Here is a 24809-nt window from a genome sequence, read left to right on the forward strand (position 1 = left end):
GCTGCGACAGAGACCAAGCTTGCCCCAGCTTTTTGGGTCGAAGCCCCCTGCGGCTCTGGGGTTCTGGAACTCGGATAGCCATTGCCAGTACCACGGTCCCTGAATAATGGCGACGTGATCAGTAAAATTTTCGATTTTTGGTGGGGGTTTGACGGAGGAGGGGGGGATGGAGGGGTGTGGCGAAGTGTTTGGTTCTAGGTGTGACCGGGCTTCGGGACTGCAAACGAAAGCTTGCTCTTCTATTTCTCCGCCTTTCCATCTCTCATTTTGCCTCTTCTAATTCATTCAACTCAAGTTGCCTTGCTCTTCATTTTCCATCGAGACCCAAGTACAAATCACATATCACACACAATGGCACCTACCTGGAGAATAGCCATGGGCTGCGATGTAAGTGGTCGCCGCTCCCGTCTTCGTTTGTCACTGACCGGTTCGCCACAGGAAGCTGGCGTCAGCTACAAGAACGCCATCAAGCGCGACTTTGAATCCGACAGCCGCGTGAGCGAGGTCATCGACGTGGGCTCGGGCGAGACCAGCGACAAGACGGCGTACCCGACGCGCGCTGCGGCCGCCGCCCGCCTCGTCGCCGAGGGCAAGGCGGACCGGGCGCTGCTCGTGTGCGGCACGGGCCTGGGCGTGGCCATCGCGGCCAACAAGATCAAGGGCATCCGCGCCGTCACGGCCCACGACAGCTTCAGCGTCGAGCGCAGCGTGCTCAGCAACAACGCCCAGGTGCTGTGCATGGGCGAGCGCGTCGTCGGCATCGAGCTGGCGCGCCGCCTGGCCGGCGAGTGGCTCGGCTACGAGTTTGACACCAACAGCGCCAGCGCCAAGAAGGTTGCCGAGATTGACCAGCTGGAGGCGTAAGCATCTGGTTCTTGTCACGCATATATTCGGTCATCCAGGATAGCAATTAAAAATAGCGTCTTCTCATAGAATGCTCGAAAGAGAGCTACCGTAATAATGAACCAATTTGTCCACGCACTGTTTACACCCAGGCTTGTGAGGCTCCAATCAGTGAACAGGGAGATCGAAAACTTGGCACACTAGTAATCATCCTACCCCGATTGTTTTCCATCATCTGACGGACAAAAAGACGTTCCAGAATCCAAGGACCGTCGGCGTGAGCGTGGCAATGCTTCTGTCACCACTTTAAAGCCCGGCATGCCCAAAGCGGCAACACCTGGCGAAGAAGCATGTGGGCGCTGTGGGCGCTGTACATCAGCGTACGCAGCCCGCCAGCCCGCCCCAACCCGCTGTAAACCCGTGGCTGACAGCGCGACGCTGCTGTCGGTAGTGACAGGAACAGAGCAAAGCTCTTCAGGAGCTGGGAAGCAAAACAAAACAAAAAAGAAGAAGAAAATCAGCAGCTCGAGGTAATGGCAGCTGAATATTTCCCCCTTTTTTTTCTCTTGTTCACTTTATCTTCTGTTGTGGATCTGTCCAGTTTTCGTTTCTTCTGTGCCACCGAGAATCACAGTCTCCCATCTTACCCTTCGACCGCCTAGCCCGCTGCAGCTCAGAATCTTGGCGGGGTCCCACAGCGCCCATTGGTGCTAGCTTCAGGGGGAGGGGTAGCTTCAGACCGGAGAGCTCGCCGATTCCCGGACACACGCAAACATCCAGCAACGAGCTAGCCTGGGTCAAGCAGCTCAACTTTTCCAATTGCATCTTCTTTTTCCCTTTTGTTTGTCTTTCCCTCTCATCTACACAAGCCTCAAATCTTTGGACCGCACTGTGGTGTTATTCTCGCAACCAGGCAGCTCCTCTGCATCACAGCTCCCCCACATCATGGCGCCACCTCCCCGCCGCCGCCTCGTCGGCCTCTCCTCCAAAATGTACTTTTCGCTCGACAAGACCCAAGAGTACACCAAAGACGTTCTCGACCGTCTGGCCGCCCTCCCACCAGCGCTCCTCTCCGAGATCGACGTCTTCATCCTTCCCGACTTCCTCACCATCCCCGCCACCGTCGCCCACGTCCAGGCGAGCCGGCTGCCCGTGTGGACCGGCGCCCAGGACTGCCACTGGGAGGACCAGGGTTCTTTCACGGGTGAGGTGAGCCCCGCGGTGCTGCGGTCGGTTGGCGCCCGCATCGTCGCGGTCGGCCACGCTGAGCGCCGCCGGCTCTTCAACGAGGACGACGCCGTGACGGCGCGCAAGGCGGCCGCCGTCAGCCGCAACGGCATGGTGCCGCTGGTGTGCATTGGCGAAAAGACCGAGGGCGATACCAAGCTGGCGGTCGAGGAGTGCAGGCCGCAGGTGGAGGCGGTCGTCGACGGCCTGGCGGACGACGCCGAGGTTGTGCTGGCCTACGAGCCCGTCTGGGCCATTGGCGCCTCGCAGCCGGCGGGAGACGCGCATGTGCTAGCCGTGGTCGCTGGTCTGCGCGAGCTCGACTGCATCAAGAACAGAAAAGGCACGACGCGGGTGGTCTACGGCGGAAGCGCGGGTCCTGGCTTGTACGAGCGCCTCAAGACTGGTCTCGATGGCCTGTTCCTCGGCCGCTTTGCTCATGACCCAGAGCGCTTTGTGCAGACTGTCAAGGAAGTCGCCGAGGCGTAAGCGGGATAATACCAACTGCAAGAAAGCACATGTTACGAGTTTTGGGAATTGGCATGCTCCGAAGACTCAGCATCCAAGACGTGTCTTGCTGGTCCAGGAAGTAAAGGTTTCCTGAGACGGCCGATTAGTGCCAACATAAGGAAGGGGAGGGAAGCCGAATCTCGACTGTCTAGCAATCGATATTATTCCTCAACGACCTGCCGAATATGAGCTTATTTCGAGGTGGAAGAAAAAGGCCGATTCCATCGATTGCAATGGATCACACTTTTTTGACGCGGCACTTATACACAGGGGTCACTATTTAAGAGGGAATTATGGACGAATAGAACAACAATAATTATGAGTCGACATGAGTCGACATGACTCAACTCTGACCTCACTATAAATGAGGAGTTTCGAGAACAGCAAGGCCTTGTCAGTGACAGCACAGGCCAACGCTAGGCCCCAGAATCTGGGCTGGCCTCAATCATTCAGCTCGATCTCGCCATCTCGCCGCATCGAGCACAAACACACTTGTAGCGCCGAAACAGCTGTCCTCCTAGCCCTACCCAGTCTGGCAGATTCTTTTAGCAATCGATTGGCAATCAGTTGCCTCTTTTCGCCCGGCTCTAAGCGCAATTGCCGTGGTCCAGTGGTGGAGTGGCCCCTCCCCTCCCAAAACCCCTCATCGGAGGGGTTGTTCCTCTTTCTGCCCTGTCATAGATAGAACATGGCGGGGTGCCTCGCCCAATAACCAGAGAGACACGAGCGGGAAAAAGAGGAGCAATGATATAAAAAAGACGCAGTGCGGCCGTTGCAATTACGTTTGACTTTTTCCTCCTTCATCAACTCTCATCAGTAACAAGACTGAAAACCTCTTTTAATCCAATCAATAAGTTCGTCAACATCTGGGCGGCGGCTCTTTGCCTGCAGTTGGCAGCTGGCAGGTAAATACCAGATAAAAGCAATGGATGGCTAACGTCTTGATACAATACGCAGATACAAATATCACTTTGGTATTTCAGACCCTCCCCCACCCGGGACAATGGCCTTCATCATGGCGGCCTCTCGGTGGTACTCTGTCCAGACTTAAGATCAATTTCTTCCTCTTTCAGGTAAAGTGTTGCAGCATGAGCCGGTGCCTGCTCGTCTCCTTTTGGTCCTGTTCTCCCCTACTGCCCAGCGGGCATCACGGCAGGACAGGTCCCGAGGTGGCGAGCGTGGCTGAGAATATACGGCCCTCAACTTGATCTGGATAATACCAGCGAAAGGATCATGCCTCCTCCCCTTGTCCCCCGCCTCACTGCAGGACATAATCATCCTAACCTTGCCTAGTAAAAACAAACACCACCCTACAACTCCCAAAATGAGCCCTCCCGCCGCCCTTTCCCCCCCTCAGCACGCTGCTGTCCCCGTGTCCAAGGTCGCTGCCAGCGCCAACGGCAACGGCCACCACGCTGTGGCCAAGCCTGCCAGCTTCCCTGACACCAGCAGCGTCACCATCGAGGACATGCTCGGCCAGTGGGACAGCTTCAAGTTTGCGCCGATCCGCGAGTCGCAGGTCTCGCGCGCCATGACGCGCCGCTACTTCCAGGACCTCGACACCTACGCCGAGTCGGACATTGTCATCATCGGCGCCGGCTCCTGCGGCCTGTCCGCCGCCTACGTGCTCGGCAAGAAGCGCCCGGACCTCAAGATTGCCATCATCGAGGCCTCCGTCAGCCCCGGCGGCGGCGCCTGGCTCGGCGGCCAGCTCTTCTCCGCCATGATCATGCGCAAGCCCGCCGACGCCTTCCTCCGCGAGATTGGCGTCCCGTACGAGGACGAGGGCAACTACGTCATCGTCAAGCACGCCGCCCTCTTCACCTCGACCATCATGTCCAAGGTGCTGCAGATGCCCAACATCAAGCTCTTCAACGCCACCTGCGTCGAGGACCTCATCACCCGCTCCGCGCGCGACGGCGAGGACGGCGTCCGCATCGCCGGCGTCGTCACCAACTGGACCCTCGTATCCATGCACCACGACGACCAGTCCTGCATGGACCCCAACACCATCAACGCGCCCCTCATCATCTCCACCACCGGCCACGACGGCCCCATGGGCGCCTTTTGCGTCAAGCGCCTCGTCAGCATGCAGCGCATCGAGAAGCTCGGCGGCATGCGCGGCCTCGACATGAACACGGCCGAGGACGCCATTGTCAAGGGCACTCGTGAGATCGTGCCCGGTCTGATTGTCGGCGGCATGGAGCTGTCCGAGGTTGACGGTGCCAACCGCATGGGTACGTCATATGATCTCTTTGATAAATCATTCGTGTGTTGGCTAACCCGACGTTTTAGGTCCTACCTTTGGTGCCATGGCCCTCTCCGGCCTCAAGGCCGCCGAGGAGGCCCTCAAGGTCTTTGACATCCGCAAGAAGGAGAACGAGTTCTGCTAAGCTCGCATTGCCAGCTACACGCAAATGACGGCACTAAGTGAAGACGAGAACACAATATTTCGCTCCTTATCGTACCTACTGCATTTCACTGTCGCTATCTACTCGGCTCTCTGACTCAGTCAATAATAAACCAATTTGTGGATCGTCAAACTATACTTCTTCCGTACTGTGATTTTGAATAAATGCTTTCCTCCTAATTGTCGTGGTATCCTAAGTAACGCTCGTTAAGTACATGGTATATATATATATCGAATTTGTATCGCATCTAGCAGTCTGCTACCAGCTCATGGTAACCATGTGCACCGGCGTGCGGCGCATCACCTCGCCCAGGTCCTTGAAGATGGTCTTGATGCCCTCCTCGCGCATAAAGTCCTGTTTGATGTTGGGCGTCGCGTGCTCGTGGCACAGCCGGATCTCGTCGGAGCCGCAGTCGCACCCGCCCGCCGCGATGCGGTCGTCCCAGACCAGCGACCCGTACGGCACCAGCGCGCCGCGCTCAAACTTGGAGCCGAGCACCGTGGTGTCAAAGTAGCCAATGTCCGACGGCCACGCGCCGCCCGTCACGAGCACCGTGGCCGCCTGCAGCCGGCCGCGGTCAGAGCAGACGATCGGCGGCTGCACGAGCTGCGGCTCAAACGGCACGGCGCCAAAGGTGGCGGCCAGCGTGCACTCCTGGTCCAGCTTGGACGTGGCGTTGATGTCGCGGATAATGTCCTGTGCCAGGATGACGACCGTCTCCAGCTGCGCCACGAACTCGTCCTTGGGGATCTGCCGGTCCTCGACGAAGCGCAGGTGCAGGTCGACCTGGCCCTTGACGCACCACAGGCGGATCGTGAGGGGGCACTCGCCACCCTCTGCCACCTGGTGGCGCGCTATCGGGATGCGGCTGATGGTCATGACCCTGGGCGGCAGGCTGGCCGCCTCCTCCTCGGTCGGGGGCTCCGTCGCCTGCTCCATAAAGTTGCCCTCAAAGTACTTCATCATAGCCGTCAGGTAGTCGGCGGTCGAGCGCGCGCTCTCCGACAGCTTGGGGTTGGTGGCGCGCTTGGCAAAATTCCACTGGCGCGTCAGCTTGAGGCCGTAGAGCGAGTGGATGAGGGCGTCCCTGTTCTCGAGCTGCATCAGGCAGAAGCAGCTCAGCACGATGCATGCCGTCAGCACGGCCTCCTGGTCTTGGCCCGTCATGTCCGTCTTGCCCGAGAGCTTGACGAGCTGCGCAATCGACTTGCTGTACTGGCTCAGTGCAAACTTGAAGTGGTCCTGGCGCGTCTGATGCGCCAGGGCCGTCTTGTCGTGGATGGTGTCGCGCAGCTGCATGGCCGACAGCGCGAGCGAGGCATGCCACAGCACCGGCTGCGCCTGCGAGAGCTGCGGCAGGTTAATCTTCCAAAACATCGTGTCCGTCTTGCCTGCCACCTGCTTGACGGTCAGGTTGTAGAAGCGGAAGAAGGCGTCCTTTTCGGCGCGGCTGGAGCCGCCATAGATGGGGCCAGAAGCATGCGCTGGCTGGTCCAGCAGCCTCATCAACTGGTCTGTCGACATCGACGGCGGGGATCCTGCTGCTGGTGCTGCTGTTGCGGTCTCGTACCCGTCGCACGTACGACCCGTCGTTATGCCTAGAAATGGTGAGATTCGGAATGGAAAGCTGGACGTGTTGAAGCAGCATACATTTCTTGCATGACGGTCTGCCTTCGTCGCATTTCACTCGCCGAATACTGTGGACCGGAAAATAAGCATCTCAGCAGGATACCACCGTTTAGATGGCGGAGAGCTGGTGGGTGTAAACGAACCGACAAGTCTTGCACCCAGTCTTGGTCTTGGGAGCCCACTTCCTCGAGCGCTGAACTGTCGTCGGATCCTCCTGCACGAACACGATGCTTCCCGACGACGGTTTTCCTGGTGATTTCATGTCGGCAGCGCGTACGGCTCAAGCATGCCGCTGCGAGTGGCCGCTCCCGTGAGGGGTTCGAGGGTCCGGGGGTGGTGGCGGGGTTCGTCTGGCACTATGAGCGTGCGATTAATGTGTATCAGCTACAATGATGATGGAAGCCCAAAACTTTTTTAGATCGGAAGAAGGCGCATTGCTTGGCAACAGGACGATTCAAAAACGGCCGACGCCACCGGCAAGCCTCGTTGTCTCACGTCTTCGTCATCTTACTATTTCGTTTGGGGGCGGCGGCCGCGTCGGTAGTTGAGGCTGCACGTGATTCCTCGTCAGCCTCACCCTGGACGAGACGTGGGGTGTTAGCCTTTCCTGGTTGGTGAAACACGGGGGTATGCTGGCACTAAGAAGAATTGTCAAATTATATTAGTGGGCTTGAAGATTGGAAAATTTGTAGCGCAGAATGTGACGAGTCTTTCGAGCGCTAGATATAGCCTGATCAAGCTCGCCGAACTTGCTCATCCCCGACTCCATATGTGTGGAGTTTCAGTCTAGACCAGGCATCATCGGCCGGCAATCCGTTGCTATAGGGCTAGGCAAGTGTCACCTTGATGAACAGAAGTGATGAGGGGGGCAAGTGTGGCATTAAGTTAAGTGTGGCATTAAGTTAAGTGTGGCATTAAGTTAAGTGTGGCATTAAGTTAAATGTGCAAGCGTCAAACCAAAAAAATGGTCTCTATCGTAAAATCATGTCGTGGTATCTCGTCTAAAAAGCCATGCGCCGCCCGAACCGCTGGCCATCTCTCACTTGCTGATAATATACGCTGTAAATAATAATTAGCCGAATGAATTATGATATCGATACGTATCGGTTCTCACCTAACCTGGCTTCCATGGTATTCCACTTATCCTGCTCCTTTGACAGAGGCGTCTGTTTGGGGTGCTTGGACTTGGTTGTCTGGGATGCCGCCTTGGCAGCCGTTTGGCAGGCAGACGCGTCGACAAGGGTGACTTCGGAGCTTGTCGACCCAAGGTTCGCCTTATTTGACTTCTTGAAGAAAGGCATTGTGTGTGTTGTGGTTGATTGTTGGGAGGGAGTTTGTGTGAATGTTGTTGTACGGTGTCAGCTTGATGTTGGCCGGATTGTCGGTTCCTATTCAAGTGATTGAATCAGAATTGATTGAATGGGCTGAGTTATTCGATAAAACGATTCGACTTCATCAGGAAAGACCACGCATTATATATACATCTTCTTCACCGTCTCGGCGGCGGTCCGCGTACCCCAAAGCCACGCGCCCTTCGGCGCGAAACTTTGTAATGTGCTCCCTCGACTCACTCGGTAAGCGATCGTTAATACCGTGCCTGTTCTCGGCCTGGAACGCCAGCCGGGCAGATCGTTTTGAGTCACCGCAAAGGTGCATGACAGGGCATCTGACAGATAACAGCCCGTGGTCCTCGGCCTCGGCTTCGGAGTGGGTGGGGCAGCCTGCGGCTCTCACCAGCGAATCAGGCTCGGCTTCGGCGCCTTGGCTGAGACGGAGCTCGGAGCGGCTTGAAAATCGTACGTGGAAATGCCAAAGCAACGATGAAATTCACGATCCGATAATTTCTAAGCCTTGCGATCTCGGAGCACGCAAGGGCGCGGCCGTTGTGAATTACCAAGCGTGGCGCCTAGTGGCTGTTCCTAGATGACCTTGAGCTGTCAATATCGGAGATGACGTTACAGCCGACTGGTGAGCGAGCATAACCTGGAGAACGGCGACAGCAACAATTTGAAGCCGACGGCTCGAAATTATTACCAAACGACGAAATTACACATACTGCCAAACTCAGAAAATTGTGTCCGAGTACAAGACTGACGTGTAAATCTGCACATGTATGTCGGGTTCCCGTATCCTCGTGAATACACCTAAACGGTTCCCACTAGAGCCGGGTCACTGTTCCGGGTTGGTAATCCCCAGCTAAAGTGGCCCAGACTGACAGGGAAACCTTACTTTGTAAAAGGGCACTGGCAGTTTGTGGCTTGAAGAAAGGGAATAGTGGAAGGAGGTAGGAGGAAGGAAACTAGAATAATGATTCTGCAGTTGAGCGTCTCTTGGCCTCGCACTGGTATGCAGCACCGTCAGAGAGCTTGAAGTTGTGACAAGGTTCTACTCCGCGATTGAAGCGATGATGCGATTTTTCTGATCAAGGCCGCCTAAATGAGTTCGAATTTCAACCGGTAGTCCCCCCCCCCCCCTTTCTTTGATATGCACTGCCATTCGGCCGCTGGGCGCAGTGCTTCCAGCGAGCCGCTGACGGGGAAAATACAAATATTGACGTTGCATCAAGGCCCAGAAAGGCCAACTCCATGGCTCCGCAGCGCGCTTGGAGCTTCAGAACTCGCCAGCATCCAAACAGTAAATCGGAATTCTACCGTCGCAGCTATAAGACGTTCAAGGCTCATCGCTAGAAACCGTTGCAGTGATGCGACTCTACAAACGGCGTGCCCCAGGAAGCCTAGTTACTCCACTCCAATCTTCCGGGCATTCACAGGCATTATTTTTGCTCGAAACGGAAGACATCTCAATCAGTCTCAGAAAACATCATCATTTTGTTACCAACTACTGACTTGAATTTTGATGCACCATTACTTGTGTTATCTGGAATGCGGCTTGCCCATCTTCCAGCTCTGGATCTTATCGATTGCGCTGGATCAAGTCCAATGTACGGACATTAGTGCGTGCATGCGCCACGCCGCCCACGCGTCTCTCAATTAAATCCTTCGAGTGCCCTCGAACTCCAACATTGGATGGTGGTGAAGATCAGCGCTGTCGAAGCCTCAACTGGCATAGTGCCCTTGCTCACCAATTTCAAATCTTGTTTCACGCAGCAAAGGCTGAGTAGGTCCAGACTACTAGCCAATTCAGCTTGCGCAGGACAGCACGAGTTAGCGCGCCCGTGCCGCCGTTCCAAGCCAATGACTGGGTGGAGATTGGCTCCTCAGCCCCCGAGTCTCCAAGTCAGTCAACTTTTTCTCTGATTCAACTGCAACGTCTCACCGTAACTGCGTCGTCGCACGTCGTGATTCAGACTGCTGCGTTAATCACGTCAAAAGATCCAGCAGAATCCTTCTGCACCACGCCAGGCTTGGTGCTTTAGCTTCGCATCGCAGTGTTACATGGCCGCCAAACTTCGGCCACTTTGACGACCAATCAGCATGGTTTGTTCTCGTTAGATCCTACCTTGATTCAACCACACTGCAGGAAAAAAAAGTCCCTCGCAGAAGATCAGCTTGCAGCTCGCAGCCGTATTTGCTCTGCTTGTGTTGTGGTGTGTTGCACAGACTCAGAAGCACGTCTCGCCACGACGCAGATATAGCTCCATGTCGCCAGCCATGTCGCCAGACGGCCCTCCTGGAGGGTCGTCACGCCGCCCTCCTGGATTCACAGAGCGAGTATCTGCAGTCATGGCTTCTGCTGAGCTATCCTCAAAGTCGCAATGGATTGTAAGTCGTGCATGCTTCAGCCAAGTGACACTCGGCCCACTGACTGTGCCAATAACTGCAGAACGATGATGTTCGGCCCGTGGAGAAGGAGAGGAGGACATGGAAGCTCCGCTCCTTTCACGATTATTGTATGGCTTCCGCCAAAGCTAGCGCTCTCATGGGCTGAAGTTAACTGTTTTCCTGCTAGGGCTTGTCATTAACTGCAACACGACGACGTTCATAACTGGGAGTGCACTCATTCCCCTGGGTCTTGCTTGGTGGCAGGCCGTCATTTGTATGTCTTCGTTTTGTTGCCCTGCGTCGGGCGATCAGATTCTTACCCATTGCAATACAGGCATCGTCGTGGGAAATCTCATAGCTTTAGCTGCAGTCCTTGCCAATTCCATGGCGGGATCTCGATATCACAGTGAGCATATTTGCAGCCCAATGCCAAGACGGCCGTTACTAACGTCGATGAAGTCGGATTTCCTGTAATTAGTAGATCGATATGGGGGATGTGGGGGTCCCAATTCACCATCTGGAACCGCATATTCCTTTCTATCGGTACGTTGGGTATTTCTTCCGCATGGTAGTCTTCTCTTAACTAACTCAAATTAATAGTTTGGTCAGTTTTCCTGTGATGCGCGAAATGGTTACTGACGCCCACTAACCTTGCAACAGGTACGCTTCTCAGTCATGGACTGGTGGACAGTGCTTCCATCTGATTGTTCTCGCGTTGGACCCCAAAGTCGATCAACACGTGCACAATACAATGCCAAGGCGTGCTCACCTGACGACGGCGCGCTTCATATCTTACATTATATTTTGTGTCATCAGCATGCCATTCATCTGGATTCGTCCACACCGACTGCAATGGTTCTTGAACAGTACCTCCCTCGTGGCGCTTGTCTTTTACATTGCCCTTTTGATCTGGGCTCTGACCACGATGGGACCGAGTGGATTCGGAAGCACAATCACAGAAGACAAACCAAACCCTCCTAGCGGTCCCAATAGCACTGCGTGGGTGATGGTATCAGGTATCATTGCGACTGTCGGTTCGATAGCGGCCGGAATTTTGAACCAAAACGATTACACGCGTTTGGCTCGCTCACCTCGAGATGCAAAATGGGGCCAAATCATTGCGTACCCTATTTATAGCATTGGCACTTCCATCATCGGCATATTGGTGGTAGCTGCGACGCAGGATCGCCTGGGAAAGGAGCATTGGTTTCTACCGGGTCTCCTGGCGCGCATCGTGCGCAGAAATCCAACTCCAGGGGCTCGCGCAGGAGTCTTTTTCTCGGGATTGGCGTTGACCTTTTCCCAGCTGGGAAGCAATGTCCTCGGCAATGCGCTGGCAGGAGGCATCGACTTGGCGGCAGTCTTCCCGCGATTTCTCAACATTCGTCGAGGTGCTTACATTACCGCGATAGTAAGTCCCATCGTGAACCCATGGCGCATGGTAGACACGGCGACAATCTTCATCTCCGTCATGTCTGGGTATGGCGTTTTCTTGGCGCCCATGACAGGCATGATGGTGGCGAGCTATTACATCGTGCAACGGCAGAAGTTGGACGTCGACGACCTCTTCCGGGGCAACTCGTCGAGCAAGTACTGGTATTCCAGTGGCGTGAATTGGAGAGCACCTATTGCTGTAAGTACTGTATTTGAGCTGTACTGTAGGGAGAAGCAGCTAAACTGACGTCAAAAAGTGGGCTATTGGCGTAGGCCCGTGTTTGCCAGGGTTTGTGGCCTCGGTCAACAGCTCGGTCAATGTGCCGGACAGTATCCGAGAACTGTACATGACAAACTATCTGTACGGATTCTTTGCGAGCGGCCTTGTATATGTGGCGCTGCACACCGCATTCCCAGCCAGGGCCGTGGATGAGTTTGTCAAGAATAATTTGTCAGCTGCAGAGGTGCAACAGTACTACGGCGAACGGTGGGATGTTAGCTTGTCTGAGGCAGGGCAAATGGTAGAAGAGATTCCCGAGAAGGACGAGCAAAGGGGCGAAAGAAGCAGGCCAGGAGGTCAAGAAACATACCAGGCATCAGCAACAGATGGTGGTTTGATACAGAGACACTTGAGTTAGTCAGCGCCGCCGCCACACAAAATGCACAGATCTAGCCCTTCACTTCATGCAGCCCGACCCTTTTGTATCGCAAGTGGCACGAATCGAGCAAGCGCTATCAACGATTCGCGGTATTGGTATCCGCGTTGATGGTGCATGTGTGCGAGGGTGGTCTTTGAGGGAATTTGGAGACGAAGCCCGTAGATACTTAGGTACTGGGCAGCTGTTAGAAATAGGGATGACATATCTTTTAATTCACAAAGGAGAAGTGATGCATCACTTCGACCTCTGCATGACAAAACTGCGTCTGCGTCTGCGGGGTCTTGGGGACATTCCACGCACACAGTCAGAGCCGTAATGGAGCCAGCCATCCTGATTTGCAGCAGTTGTTCCCCGCATCTCACTCTTCCGTAATATCATGGACGTGCACCGATCCCAACTGTCGATAGATGTGGGCGTCGCGGCCGCAGTGGAGTTGGGGTCATGACAAGACTGTGTGTGTTCAGCGAGCTGGGCTCTTTGACTATTTATGTCGGCCAACTCTCTGGCGTCGTGTATCCACAAGCGGTTGGAACGGCTCGAGCGAGAGCCCTCCCCTGCAGCATCGGTTGGCTGTGGCGCTGGGGATCCATTTAGCGGCTTGGGGTGCTGCGTGCTAGGTATTTGCGAATTTTCCATTCGTCTATTCTGATTGTCGATGCTGCGTCTTGGTGTTGACGGGCGCAAAGGGTGCAACGGATGTGGACGAAACTGGCAGATAAGGGTCTTGCTTGGAATGGCACATTCTTATCGAGGGCAGGGCCGCTGAAGCACGCAGCTGGGCTATAGCGGGATGACCGCTGACCACTGCGGTCCGCCCCTATCCGAGGCACTGCTGATTTCAAACCAGTAAGCACGGGCAACATGTACATCTGCACACATGGAGAAAAGAAAAAGGGGGAAGAAAAATAAGAAAAATAAGAAAAATAAGAAAAAAAAAAGGCCAAGGAGTCTCTGGAGACTACTCTGTCGCTAAACAGCTACTTCTTGCACGGAGTACCAAAACAGACTTTGCAGCTGGCCTACGACAACGGGTGACGAATACACATGTACCGGCGCCCGCTGCTACCCGCTAACTCACCCGCTAAACGGTTGGCTGACGAGCCGCTAGTCCGCTCTAGGGCTGCTGCTAGTGCGTCTTGTCTGCCCGCAGGCAACTGTGAGGTGAAATATGCCCACCACCGGCTGCGGGTCGTGCGTTAGCTGGCTGTCTCGCCTTGCCCCCTCCACCCTCCACCCTCCACTCCTCATTCTTCGGCCAACTTTTTTTTCTTCGACGCTGCATTTTTTGGCTTCTTTCATGCCGACCGCCTCATTTGCACCACGCAGCTCGGATCCTTCGCCGAACTCTTGTTACCCGATCACAGTTCCACCCCATTGTCCGGCTGCATAATCCGGCGTTCCGTCTGTCCCCCTCGTACGCCCTTGTTTCGGCTGCAAACCATCCGAACATGCACAGTCCTCCCGCCGAGGCCCCCGCGGCTGGGCCGACCGATGCAGCCTCAGCTTCCGTAGCGCGCCGCCGCAAGTTTACCATCCAGAGCAGCTTCGGCCAGGCTCGCGAGCGCAGGAGCCGAAAGAACCGCCCCTGCGATGCTTGCCGTCGCCGCAAGACGGCTTGCGTCATCACCGACCAGCCCCCATGTATGTAATGAATAAATCTCGCTTCTTGCTGCTTGCTGCTCGCTTCGCTTAGTGCGCCTCATCGCGTGCACAGCGCGGCAGCTTGCTTCATCGTTTCCGGCGTATGGCTAATCTGGTTTGCTCACGCAGGTCGCTTCTGTGAGACACGAGGCATCCCCTGCCTGTCATCCGGCACGTTGGCAGACAAGGACACAGGTGCCACCTCAGACCTTGATCACGCCTCGCCAGACGCTGCGTCACCTCACTCAGTATCCATCTCATCTCCTGCAGACTCAATCCGACATACGCGCCCTGACCTCTTCGCCAATGGCTCCTCACGCCCGCCTGTAACCTCGTGGCCGACACCGTCACACGACAGCCCCAGCTCCTCTCACCACGCCTTCTCTCCCGCCCACGCGTCCTCGCATCAGTCTGCAGCGCGAACACCAACCCAAGGCAGCCCTCACCCTTCCTCGCAAGCTGCTCTTCCTCCTGCATTCAGTGACAAGGATCGCACGACAGCAGTCACTCTCCCACCTCCTGCCACTATTACTACCTTTACCAAGGGAAGCATTGAGGGTATGGGAATCTGGCCCACAAACGGGCCTGGGCGCATCCATACACTCGAAGACAATGTCAACAAAACTGCAAACTATATGGGACCAGCTGCAGAGCAAGATACCCACGTTCTTGACTCGTTTCGCTACATGATTGTCAGTGAAATTGACGAGATTGATGCCGACTACCTGCAAGTCTATTCCGGCGGCGCACGACCAAACGACCCGCCCGTTCATTTCTTGCTCTTGGAAAATGAAGTACCTGAGTACACCAACCGACCAAAACGAGAGGCATCATTGGCCATTGAATCGAGAGTGTATCCATATGGTCCCAATCTCGTCCGTCTTTACTTCAAATACGTTCACCCGGTGTATCCTGTCGTCTCCAAGGTTCGATTTCTCCGTCTGTATAATTCTGCAAAAGAAAAAATCCCGGCGTCGCTTCGTGGTGCTGTTTACGCCTTGGCCACTGTCTTCTGGAACAGAGATCCCTCGCTCAAGGGCCCATGTCCCTGGGAGCAGCATGAATTGCACACGCAGGCCCAGAGCTCTCTGCGCTGCGAGCTTGAGAACCCAAACCTCGCCAACCTGCAGGCATGTCTGTTGTTGATTCACATGGCTCCGCCTTGGACCGACACTGTGGAGACGCCCAGCATCTGGATCCTCGCAGCTCAGGCTGTCTCTAACGCCCAGATGAGTGGTCTGCACCAAGATCCAACAAACTGGAATATAGAGTCATGGGAGAAGAGGCTTCGGAAGAAGCTGTGGTGGGCTATATACATGACTGATTGTTGGACTTCTGTCTGCCACGGTAATCCGCCTCATATATATCGTGAATCCTTTGACACGACGCCGCCTGACATTGACGACATTCGCTTCGATGAAGATGTGCCCGAAGATTTAATGCACATGGTAGATCCAGATTCTTCCGTTTTCCAAGTGGCCGTTGGCGAGCGGTTCTTGGAAATGGTTCGCATAACCAGAATTGTGCGCGATATTATTGACTGCAGCTTGTGAGTTTCCTTGATCCAAGAGCACTTGAAGCCAGCTAACAGTTTGACTAGTCTTGTAAACCCAGGTGCGAGGTATGCTCATGGCCCGGACCATGTGCTTCACACACTAGCAGCCCAGAAGGAAAAGCTCCGTGACTGGCCTGCCCTGCTTCCCCAGTGCTTGTCCACAAGACGAATAAATTCAGCTCCCGCCATCCACAACAACTGTTGGTTCCCCTTAATTGAATACTGCACATGTAACTCGGACTAATGCGACTACAAGGTCCACTACACTTGATGTACCACGCCGCCAAAGTCTTACTATTCCGGGCTATTCTGTCTCCCGCCACAAAAGAAGCTAGAGCGGATCCCAACTCAAGCCTACGCCGAAATTTCAACGAAGCAGTTTATGAAATGCAGCAATTCGCGACATTCATGGATGAAGTCACAGAAGGTGATTTGCAAGGCTTCTGGGGCCGTCGTAAGTTGCTAGCACCCATTCCAGACTTCTCATGCTTCTAACACGCTAGCAGTGGCACGGTCTCAACTTATACTATGTGGAAACTTCATGATTCACCTATTCATTGTGGCTTCTGGTCCGGAGGATATCAAAGTGGCTCACCATGTCCTTCTGAGCTTTCACCAATCTCTGCAGCGTCTTGCAGCTACGCAATATTATGTCGGAAAGTTACTTCTTCGGCCTGTGGCACTGCGCGTTGACTCTTTCTTCTCACAAGCTGGCGAGATTATAAGACGTGGCGGTCACGGATATTGGCAGCTGGACTCTCTCAAAATCATCAAAGACGGCACTCTTTGAAACGACATCGCAGTTATTTATAGGGAAAATGTATTGAAATGTATATCATTCGGGCTCACAGCACCGAGCATACTGGTGACGAAAGAGACGCACTCCAACCGAAGAACAAAAGTGCCAGAGATCTAACGTTATTAGGCATATAGTTGCATAAAATTTTGGAAAATGATAATATCTTACGGGGCAGTCTTATATGTTTTGCTCTCCAAGTAGGCTTGATCGTGTCGTCCCAATACCGCCTATTTCTCACAAATAGCAAGAATTGCGGTTAATGGCACACCAAATCCACTGCTTCCATCAAGCTGTGTACAAGGCACGGCGACTTTGCCAGTCAGCTCGCGGACCGCATGGCGGAAAATTGCCTTTTCATCGTCTGGCCAAGCTCGAAAGACGCCGCCAAAGAGCTCTAGCAGCTGGTCACTCAGAACGTCACTGGTAGGCGCGACATAATGCACCTCGCGCAGCTCAACCTTGACCTTCGTGAATCCGCCATCCCCGCGCAGGCACTCTTCCACCTGCGCAGGGTCGAACCATCGCGGCTCAATCGGCATCCTAACCAGCTCGGCATCGGGTCGCGCCCGCTGCTGCGCGGGGTTGACAATATCGTGAACGTAGCCGAGGCGCGCCCACGTCGTGACCACGGCCACGCCGCCCGGCTTGAGCGTGCGGTAGATTTCCCGCGCGCCGGCTGCGGCGTCGGTGTAGAACAGAATGCCCATGTTGGTGACGCTGTGCGAAAACGTGCCGTCGGCGAAGGCGAGCTTCTCGCCGGGCATGACGGCCGCGGCGCAGCGCTCCGTCACGCCGAGCGCTGAAAACTTGGCCGAGGATATGTCAATCATCCTCTCTACCGGATCGACGGCATGGATAGTGGGAACGGCGCCGTCGCCGTCGCCGCCGCCGGGGCTCTGCCGGCATCGGGCAATGATTTCTTCGGCGACGATGGCGGTGCCGCATGCATTGTCCAAGACGACCGCGTCCTGTGGAGCGGCGAAGAGGCCCCGAAATGAGTCCAGCTGCAGGATTTCGCGCGCGACGGCGCGGGTGCTGCCTCCTGTTGAGTGTTCATATGCCTCGGCGACTTTGGCGAAAAACTCAACGCTAGTCGGCAAGCCAGCTTTGGTCTGTTGGTGTTCGGCTGACATGACTATGTTCCGTATCTGATTACCCCAAATTATACCAGAAGCGTGTTGGCAAAAGAGAATACAAGCTCTATTTTGTACATGGTGCTTTACTTGGTCATCAAGAGGCCGTTTAGCCGTAAGCAGCCTTTCCCGAACAATCTGTTCACTACCCCGCAGCTGGACAGTTGCTGGTACACTGTGAGGGTACACATCTGCGCCTCGTAATATTCCTTTCTGGTAAGTACCTTGATGAATCGTTTTGCTTTCAGTCGTAGAAATGGGGTTCGGCGACTCTCGTGTGCCGCATGGGTGACAAAAAGAGGACGTCGCTCTATCAAATTGCACAATATGCTTCGCTTCTCTGGTTTCTTTCTTTTCGTCTACCCCATTCTTATCTTTGATATGTCTCCCATGTTTTCTTGGGAACTTATGAAGCTATGACTACTGGTTCTGTTCATGCCATTCCATTTACACGCGTGTTTACTAGTCAACCGCTGACGAGGCCTCGCTCGCATTCAGATAACAAGCCTGCGCCACAGCGGGCTGAACAACCTTCCGAGCTATCCGGGCGATTTTGACGCAGTAATACCAACTGATCGAGTGAATGTACATGGTTTCCTAGCGCCATGGTTTCTTTTCAATTCCTTTATTTGCTCAAATGTGCGCTGTGCATTGTCCCTTCATGGCTGTAGCCCCGGCCATGCCCACGTTCGGCGCAGCCCCGAGCTGTGTCCCTCAATCGCTTTCATAAAGTGGCTTAGTGGTTCGATGATGTACATGCTTTGATGGGTGCCGGCTAATATCTCTCTTCGAATATTGACGGCAGGCGCCAGCATCAATCCTGGAAGGTCCCCCGAAGAGTCGTGTCGGGATAGATTAGCTCAGATCAGCACGGCGACGCAGGAGTTGAGCCTGTCACTCTGAGGCTCTCGCACCAAATATGCAGAGTACAGCCTACAGCTGGACTAAAGAAACTGTGAGATATCCATGAGTACCGGTTCGAAAGCAGCGAAGTGTTGAGGGTTACTGACAGCGACGGAGGCAGGAGAGTAGCGTTGTGTCTGCGGCCTACAATGATGACACTGAGCGTTCCAGCTAGAACGTCGAGTGTCTTATGATCCGGGTATTGGAAGGACTTTAGAGTAATAGTATTGAAGAAGAGACTCGACAATACAGCTGCGCATCAAAATAAGGACAGCAGCTTGTTGATATCGTATGCATTCGGGACGTCTGGTAGGTGAGTTCGGACTGAGGCTCTGGCAATGCGTCTCTTCTATTGGTATTCGAGTCAGTTTCAATAGAAAATCTAATCCTGACAGCTGCCGTATCTGCACTATTTGTAAATTTCAGTCTCGGTATTGTACAAGCGCAGGTGACTCTGTAAGAAGGGCTGGATGCTTTGGCTGTAACTTCGAATATTGATAGCCCTCAACAATGCGAAGCAGAAAGTCATTATTTACGTAACATTACCAAGACACCAGAGAATTGACAAAGCTACCTCGGATGTATTTTACAAGTAGTTGAATTCCCAACTGCCGGCGTGGCAAAGTATTGATGATTGGCTGTCATTGGCACTCCTGTTTGCGTCCGTGGTGCGAACAGACATGAATACCAAAGATTGCGCTTCAGTTTTGTAACAGGTCGTTACAGTCTAATTGCAGTACAAATTATAGTGCACTCAATTACCCTCTTTGAAAATCTTGTCCCTGTTCTCAAATTGAGCCGGGCGTGCGGACAGTTTCGTGGTCTAATGCGAGAGGCCGAACGTAGCATCTCCAACGCGACCTTATGAGCCAATCAAACGTTGCGTGCCCTGAGCCATTATTAATCGCTACCACCTGGTATATAAAAATAACATATTCAATATCCTTCGGCATTATTAGTGCTTTATAGCCAATCAATATTGCGGGTTACGCCCTTCTGTTATCTGCTAAAGCCATACGTGTCGTGCCACCCATCTACACAAACGACTACTTGCTCTTCAAGGCAAACTGAGTACATGTCACCAAAAAGAGCTTCGATTAGTATATCATAGATTCAAATCCACAAATATCACAAACCTGCGCCGTGACACCGCTGGGTCGGTGCGCCCGCAGTAAATCGGACACGCACAGCAAAAGTGGCATGAGACGGGAGGACGAGGCTACATTCCCGCACCGCCTCGCGAGAAAACATAGCACTAACTAATTGTCACGGTGGCCCCCACTAAAGAGGCCAGACAACTGACGCGGGTGCTTCCGCATTAGCCTAGCGGCCGTCGAGTTTGCCTGGCTCGACCTGCCTCGAGTGTTGGGGCCTTGTTGCATCGCATGTACTGATAGCAAAGACTGGCGCAATACACGACAAGACTTGCCGTTCCCAGAGACCCCCGAGGAGGACACGAGCCTGAGCCTGAGCTCCGATGCTGCATCCAACGCGACCACGGGCGCAAGCCATGACCGTGGGGATGTCTCAGTTTTCGCCATGGGACCACACACCAGGCGGCCAGGAGTGGTCGTCGTGGTGTTGCCCCCTCTCCTCCCTTGTGCCTCCCCTTGCCGATTGAGACTGGTACAGCGGCCCAACTCTGGAAGAAAGGTTAGTGTCGCGACCTAATGCACGAAATTCTGTATGGTGGCGAAAACGATTAGTATCAGTAGCAGTCGGAAATCCCTGGGTCTGGCCCGGCCGAACCACACCATACCAACCACCTCAGCACACTCATGACAGCGGTTTGCTTTTCTACGTGGTCTATTGGACAAAACGAGTTACCATCCTGGCGTAGTGGCTGGAATGGCGTCGCGGCGTCTCTTCTTTTCACCGAACTCAATCGGGCGCCCAAGGCTCGATTTCGTGCATTGGCCCACCAGCCGGCATGGGTCACGACTGGGAGACTCTACGCCCATTCACTTCCAAGGGCCTCAGAATTGACGTCCATGTGATGATATTTCAAAGTGCATTTCTGTTACAAATGATATCTTGCATCTTGCATGTACCCTGGATGAAGCCGTTCTCAAAGCAGTCACTTGCAGCGGGGATGGATGGCACGGCAAGGGGTGTGAACGGCAGGAAACCGGCTCTCGGCCCTTTTCACTTTAATGCCGAACACTGCTGGTCGTATTGTCTCGTGCTTATTATTGAACTTTTGTAGAGCCAAGGCGTACAAAAGCCTAGATCTGGGCGTCGTTGCACCAAAGCTTTGCATTTGGTTACCAGAATGACGGGACGGGTCGACCAGGTTGGTCAGCGAGGCGAGGAGGGGCGCAGAAAAAAAAGCCTCAGTCGAGTACCAGTACCAAATTGCTAGTATAAGATTGAAAGAGGGCTTGGGTGGAGGGCGTGCCCTGGACGTCCTTTCCTGCAGCACGGGCAGGAAGTGAGGATATGCTGGGCTCACAGCAGGATCGTTGGGCTGGGACAGCGGGTAGATGTCCCGACTCCTACGGCTCTGATTGGAGCTGGCAACAGCTGATTTGCAAATCGTAAGTGTCATGAGGCATTTGGCGGACCCTTTCTGTCACACTGGCCACCTTCTTGCTCTGCGGTGTGAGGGCCTGGGTGAGACATTGGCATTCCCTGGCGCAAAGGAGGCGTCCACTTGGCTGCGCCTGATGGTGCATATCTGACAAGAAAGTACCTTCGTATTGTCTTGGAGTCTTGAGCGCTTTGATGTCAAAGAAAAGAAAAAAAAAAGTCGAGATGAACCCTGGTATTTGCTCATCAACCCTCCAGCGTCTGGGTTAGGGCAAGCGACGTGTGTGAAAGTGAACAAGTAGAAAAGTCCCAAAGTAAATGATCGAGAGTACCCGACAATTTATACTCAGTGACAACAGAGATGTTCAAAGCACGAGATAAACAACGCGAAAATGCAGGTCCGCTGCTTGCCATGCCCGCGACCACACTTGGCGCAAGTTTGCGGTGACCGATAACTGCACCATCAACTCACATGACGTGGAGGATATTTCTTTCACAGCAGTACGCCAGCCTCGATATTCCAGTGGGGAAGTACAGACGTAGTTATGTGACTGCAGCCTTTGCCGATCCATGCGCCGATGCTGCAGAGGTCTGGATGGTGGAGGAGTGTTCAGCGATAACTTGAGACACGGTCGTAAGGACGACAGGAGGCTGGGAGGGGGTTTGCAGCCAGGTACTACTGGCACTCTTTCCTCCAATCTTTGCTGCTGTATACCAATATCTCTGCAAATGTAATCCATGGATGTAGAGTTACTACTACACATTCCCTTTCTGCCGATGCTGAAGCTGAAGCTCCTAATTCCTGAGCTTGCCTCGGCAAGCGCAGCAGTGCATATTAAGTGAATAATTATCAGTATCTAGGAACCATGTAGTTATAGCACGATCTCTCGTTCGAGAAGAGGCTTTGGATGCACTGCGCTGTTCTGTAACATGACATTCGTGCATGGCTCACGGTGACATGCCGAGATGGGGGCCGCGCCTCAGACTTTGTTTCTCATCACCCCATAAAGAAACTTCGGTAAGGTGTTAGACAGTGACCCGCGACACTCCAGCCAGAATTATCTGTAAATGATACACTATCACATCACTATCACATTAGTCTAAGGCTAGGTCTAGGTGCCACGAACATCTACGACATGTCTGAGGAACCCCAGAGATAGCTGCCAGGCTTCATCGGCGCTGACGAAAGCGGTTATCAAATAAAGGAAAGAGCATGAATAAGCATATATAATCCAATGCTACAGATTACTGTTTTAAGTATTATTGATCGGACAGGTGCCTGGCACATTGGTTTTCGACATGGCTGCAGCCCAGACAGACGATCGTACAAATCTCTGGTAGGCAACTCTAATTATGACCGTGCTTACCAGGTTTTTTACTCGATGGACATGTGAGAAAAGGAGCACAATTCCTTTCTTTCCTCTAATTTTCGTATCGCAAAAAGGACTGTTTAATTGCAAAAATACAGTTGACTACGAAGATACAGCAGCGATCGCATCCGATCTAGGGTAGACCTCCAGCACTGCTGACTTTTCCGGCTCAGTTTGCGCTGGAACAGCTGAAATTGATTAGCGTCACTGTGGTGAATTACATTATTCAGGTACGAAATCCAAGCATTCTCGGCATTTGTAGATATACCGTATTTACCGTGTTACCGTGCTCTGTTGGCCTTCGCAGGCAGGGCCAGCGATGGGCGAAGCCGAGCTATCACGGCACGTGTAAAAACAAGCTTGGACGGAAAAGACGCCTCACCGCAGCGACCGTCGACCAGGGTAGTTTTCTGAGAGTGCACTCCTTAACCAATCTGATGGGCTCGGGCAAAAGCGCAATCACACCCGGTCTCCAGTGCTAGCTATTCCAGCGTCCTGTCACATCCCGTCCGAAGTGGACCATTTCTAGCGACGCACGAGACGAGGGGGAAAGGGGCCCTAGGGCAGGGGCCAACGTGTGCAGGTGGTTCAAAGGATACCAATCCAAGCCAAGGGGCAGCAACTTTGCCCTTCACGTCAGCGATGGCATACCGAACTGGAGCTGCACCTCCGGATGGAAAAGGAACCTGTCTGATCACGCAACTGTCGACCTGAAGTGAAGTCATTCCTCAATTTCCTTGGTGGTGGGCCGGACAGAGCCTGCTGCTGATCCTGGTGGCGCCCGCGCGCGACTTTGGGTCACCTGCTCGACTAACATGGCAGATACCCTGGTCCGCAGTAACTACCGCCCATCTCGAACGCACTTTGCCGTCGCGGCAACATGTGAGTATCTCACCATCTGCGAACCATCTCGTAGTTCATTTCACCGTTCGTGCGGCGTTAGACATGTCGCAGGTCTCGCCTGTGTGCATGATCGAACAGCCACAGAGACAACGCGTGCTACATGGGTAGCACAATAAGGAACGAATGCAGAGCCATGACTCGAGGCTGGGCACAACGGATGAGCAGACTGCTTTATTTCTCCATCGTGGTGTCTCGCCCATCGTCTCGGGTGCCTGTTCGAGATCAGAGTCAATGTCGAGAAGCTACCCGTACACGTCTTCTAGATACAGGCATATCAATTTCATGGAATTATATATAGGCTCGTACTGCTTGTCGAAAGGTGGCCATTACCCTCTACGTATGCAGGAGGCGAACCTCGCTCGATTTGCCAGATCCGAAAAACACGGCCTCAGTTCGTACAGTGACGCCCTGCGTGCAACGCCGCCAAGTATGAGCCGATGTTTTCAGCGCATGTGCGGCCGCATGATATAAACCACAACGCCCACTCGCGGCTGAATTGAGCAGTCCATGCCGTATTCCGTTCCGATATAGGAAAAGAGGAGCTGAACTGGCTCCTTTCGCACTGGACCACAATTAGACCGGACAGTTGGCGGAAGTCCTCGTACGCAACGGCACCAAATCGCGTACGTAAAGTTCTAGCAATGCTTGATAGATCCGCGTAGGGATATTGATCTCCTCTTATGCCGTCCCAGCAAAAATGTCACTGGCGCGAGGAATCAAGTGGCCCGCTCCCCCCACAGAGTCCGAGCGGAGTGGCGCATAGCTGCGGGACGTAATAATATGGCGATCAATCAATCTCAGCGATTCCAAATTCAAGTTGCCAGTTGCCTGCCGCTTTACTGGTAATATTAGAATTATGCCGTTTTATTTTACTTTATTTTTTATACCAGCGGCCCTCTATGGAGATACTGTCCCATGTTTTTGCTACGGGTAGGTTCGGATGGACTGGCAACACATGCTAAATAAGGCAGGGAGCGATTAGCCGTTGATTAGTTGCGAAAGCCGTTGTAAACAGAGAAACACGAGCTCACACGAAATATGGGCCGGGGCTGAACATGAGAGCACCAGTATTGTGGCAGTAACCCTTTCAAAGTCGCTTGAAGCCCTGCGAAATGGGAGCCCACTCTGCGATGCATCATATTTCAATTTCTACTCGGGCAATTATTCCAAGGATGTGAGGACTATGTCGCTGGAGTCTGCGGGCTAAATAAATAAAATAAAGTAAAAATTGGGCGCGGGTAACACGAGCACATTCTGTGCGTGTGTGCGTCACACGCACTCTGACAAGGCCGCAACACTGCTGCTTGCAGGAGTGTTGCAGCGTTATAACCCGGTATCCCTTGGGAAGTTGCATCATTCGGCGGCTCGGTTCTAGCCTGAATCTGGGAGGAGCACAAATACAATTTCGCCAATTTATGGCGCATGGTAGTACATATACATACGCGTCGCATAACGGCCCGATGCGAAGAAAATATTCAAGTGCTACGGGAGTTCTTGCCGTTACACCGGACCTTGGAAGCACGCCCTCAAGCTCGCTACCT

At 53.7% G+C, this 24809-nt stretch overlaps 11 protein-coding genes across 11 annotated transcripts; 6 read left to right on the top strand and 5 right to left on the bottom strand.

The window, feature by feature from the left end:
* Nucleotides 1–351: 351 nt before the first annotated feature.
* LMH87_003446 (uncharacterized protein) lies at nucleotides 352–864 on the top strand (the record flags this gene model as incomplete). Its single annotated transcript, XM_056193153.1, has 2 exons — nucleotides 352–387; nucleotides 439–864. 2 exons carry the CDS (start codon nucleotides 352–354, stop codon nucleotides 862–864), a joined length of 462 nt encoding a protein of 153 aa, XP_056048235.1.
* A 924-nt stretch (nucleotides 865–1788) lies between these two features.
* On the top strand, nucleotides 1789–2559 carry LMH87_003447 (uncharacterized protein; the record flags this gene model as incomplete). Its single annotated transcript, XM_056193164.1, has 1 exon — nucleotides 1789–2559. The coding sequence occupies one exon, from the start codon at nucleotides 1789–1791 to the stop codon at nucleotides 2557–2559; it is 771 nt and encodes a 256-aa protein (XP_056048236.1).
* A 1345-nt stretch (nucleotides 2560–3904) lies between these two features.
* Nucleotides 3905–4973, top strand: LMH87_003448 (uncharacterized protein; the record flags this gene model as incomplete). Its single annotated transcript, XM_056193175.1, has 2 exons — nucleotides 3905–4817; nucleotides 4876–4973. The coding sequence occupies 2 exons, from the start codon at nucleotides 3905–3907 to the stop codon at nucleotides 4971–4973; spliced, it is 1011 nt and encodes a 336-aa protein (XP_056048237.1).
* Nucleotides 4974–5249: 276 nt separating this feature from the next.
* LMH87_003449 (uncharacterized protein) lies at nucleotides 5250–6882 on the bottom strand (the record flags this gene model as incomplete). The annotated part of the gene is made up of 3 exons (XM_056193189.1): nucleotides 5250–6589; nucleotides 6642–6688; nucleotides 6764–6882. 3 exons carry the CDS (start codon nucleotides 6880–6882, stop codon nucleotides 5250–5252), a joined length of 1506 nt encoding a protein of 501 aa, XP_056048238.1.
* Nucleotides 6883–7659: 777 nt separating this feature from the next.
* LMH87_003450 (uncharacterized protein) lies at nucleotides 7660–7921 on the bottom strand (the record flags this gene model as incomplete). The annotated part of the gene is made up of 2 exons (XM_056193200.1): nucleotides 7660–7679; nucleotides 7735–7921. 2 exons carry the CDS (start codon nucleotides 7919–7921, stop codon nucleotides 7660–7662), a joined length of 207 nt encoding a protein of 68 aa, XP_056048239.1.
* A 57-nt stretch (nucleotides 7922–7978) lies between these two features.
* On the bottom strand, nucleotides 7979–8276 carry LMH87_003451 (uncharacterized protein; the record flags this gene model as incomplete). The annotated part of the gene is made up of 2 exons (XM_056193212.1): nucleotides 7979–8008; nucleotides 8103–8276. The coding sequence occupies 2 exons, from the start codon at nucleotides 8274–8276 to the stop codon at nucleotides 7979–7981; spliced, it is 204 nt and encodes a 67-aa protein (XP_056048240.1).
* A 1955-nt stretch (nucleotides 8277–10231) lies between these two features.
* On the top strand, nucleotides 10232–10962 carry LMH87_003452 (uncharacterized protein; the record flags this gene model as incomplete). Its single annotated transcript, XM_056193224.1, has 6 exons — nucleotides 10232–10342; nucleotides 10404–10470; nucleotides 10530–10616; nucleotides 10677–10748; nucleotides 10802–10885; nucleotides 10943–10962. 6 exons carry the CDS (start codon nucleotides 10232–10234, stop codon nucleotides 10960–10962), a joined length of 441 nt encoding a protein of 146 aa, XP_056048241.1.
* A 131-nt stretch (nucleotides 10963–11093) lies between these two features.
* LMH87_003453 (uncharacterized protein) lies at nucleotides 11094–12414 on the top strand (the record flags this gene model as incomplete). Its single annotated transcript, XM_056193236.1, has 2 exons — nucleotides 11094–11975; nucleotides 12034–12414. The coding sequence occupies 2 exons, from the start codon at nucleotides 11094–11096 to the stop codon at nucleotides 12412–12414; spliced, it is 1263 nt and encodes a 420-aa protein (XP_056048242.1).
* Nucleotides 12415–13883: 1469 nt separating this feature from the next.
* LMH87_003454 (uncharacterized protein) lies at nucleotides 13884–16421 on the top strand (the record flags this gene model as incomplete). Its single annotated transcript, XM_056193252.1, has 5 exons — nucleotides 13884–14076; nucleotides 14206–15625; nucleotides 15677–15831; nucleotides 15888–16085; nucleotides 16138–16421. 5 exons carry the CDS (start codon nucleotides 13884–13886, stop codon nucleotides 16419–16421), a joined length of 2250 nt encoding a protein of 749 aa, XP_056048243.1.
* A 236-nt stretch (nucleotides 16422–16657) lies between these two features.
* Nucleotides 16658–17563, bottom strand: LMH87_003455 (uncharacterized protein; the record flags this gene model as incomplete). Its single annotated transcript, XM_056193265.1, has 1 exon — nucleotides 16658–17563. The coding sequence occupies one exon, from the start codon at nucleotides 17561–17563 to the stop codon at nucleotides 16658–16660; it is 906 nt and encodes a 301-aa protein (XP_056048244.1).
* A 714-nt stretch (nucleotides 17564–18277) lies between these two features.
* Nucleotides 18278–19111, bottom strand: LMH87_003456 (uncharacterized protein; the record flags this gene model as incomplete). The annotated part of the gene is made up of 5 exons (XM_056193276.1): nucleotides 18278–18383; nucleotides 18478–18516; nucleotides 18574–18705; nucleotides 18907–18969; nucleotides 19041–19111. 5 exons carry the CDS (start codon nucleotides 19109–19111, stop codon nucleotides 18278–18280), a joined length of 411 nt encoding a protein of 136 aa, XP_056048245.1.
* Nucleotides 19112–24809: the final 5698 nt, after the last annotated feature.

The sequence above is a fragment of the Akanthomyces muscarius genome, chromosome 2 (genome assembly GCF_028009165.1).
Source record: "Akanthomyces muscarius strain Ve6 chromosome 2, whole genome shotgun sequence".
NCBI lineage: Eukaryota > Fungi > Ascomycota > Sordariomycetes > Hypocreales > Cordycipitaceae > Akanthomyces > Akanthomyces muscarius.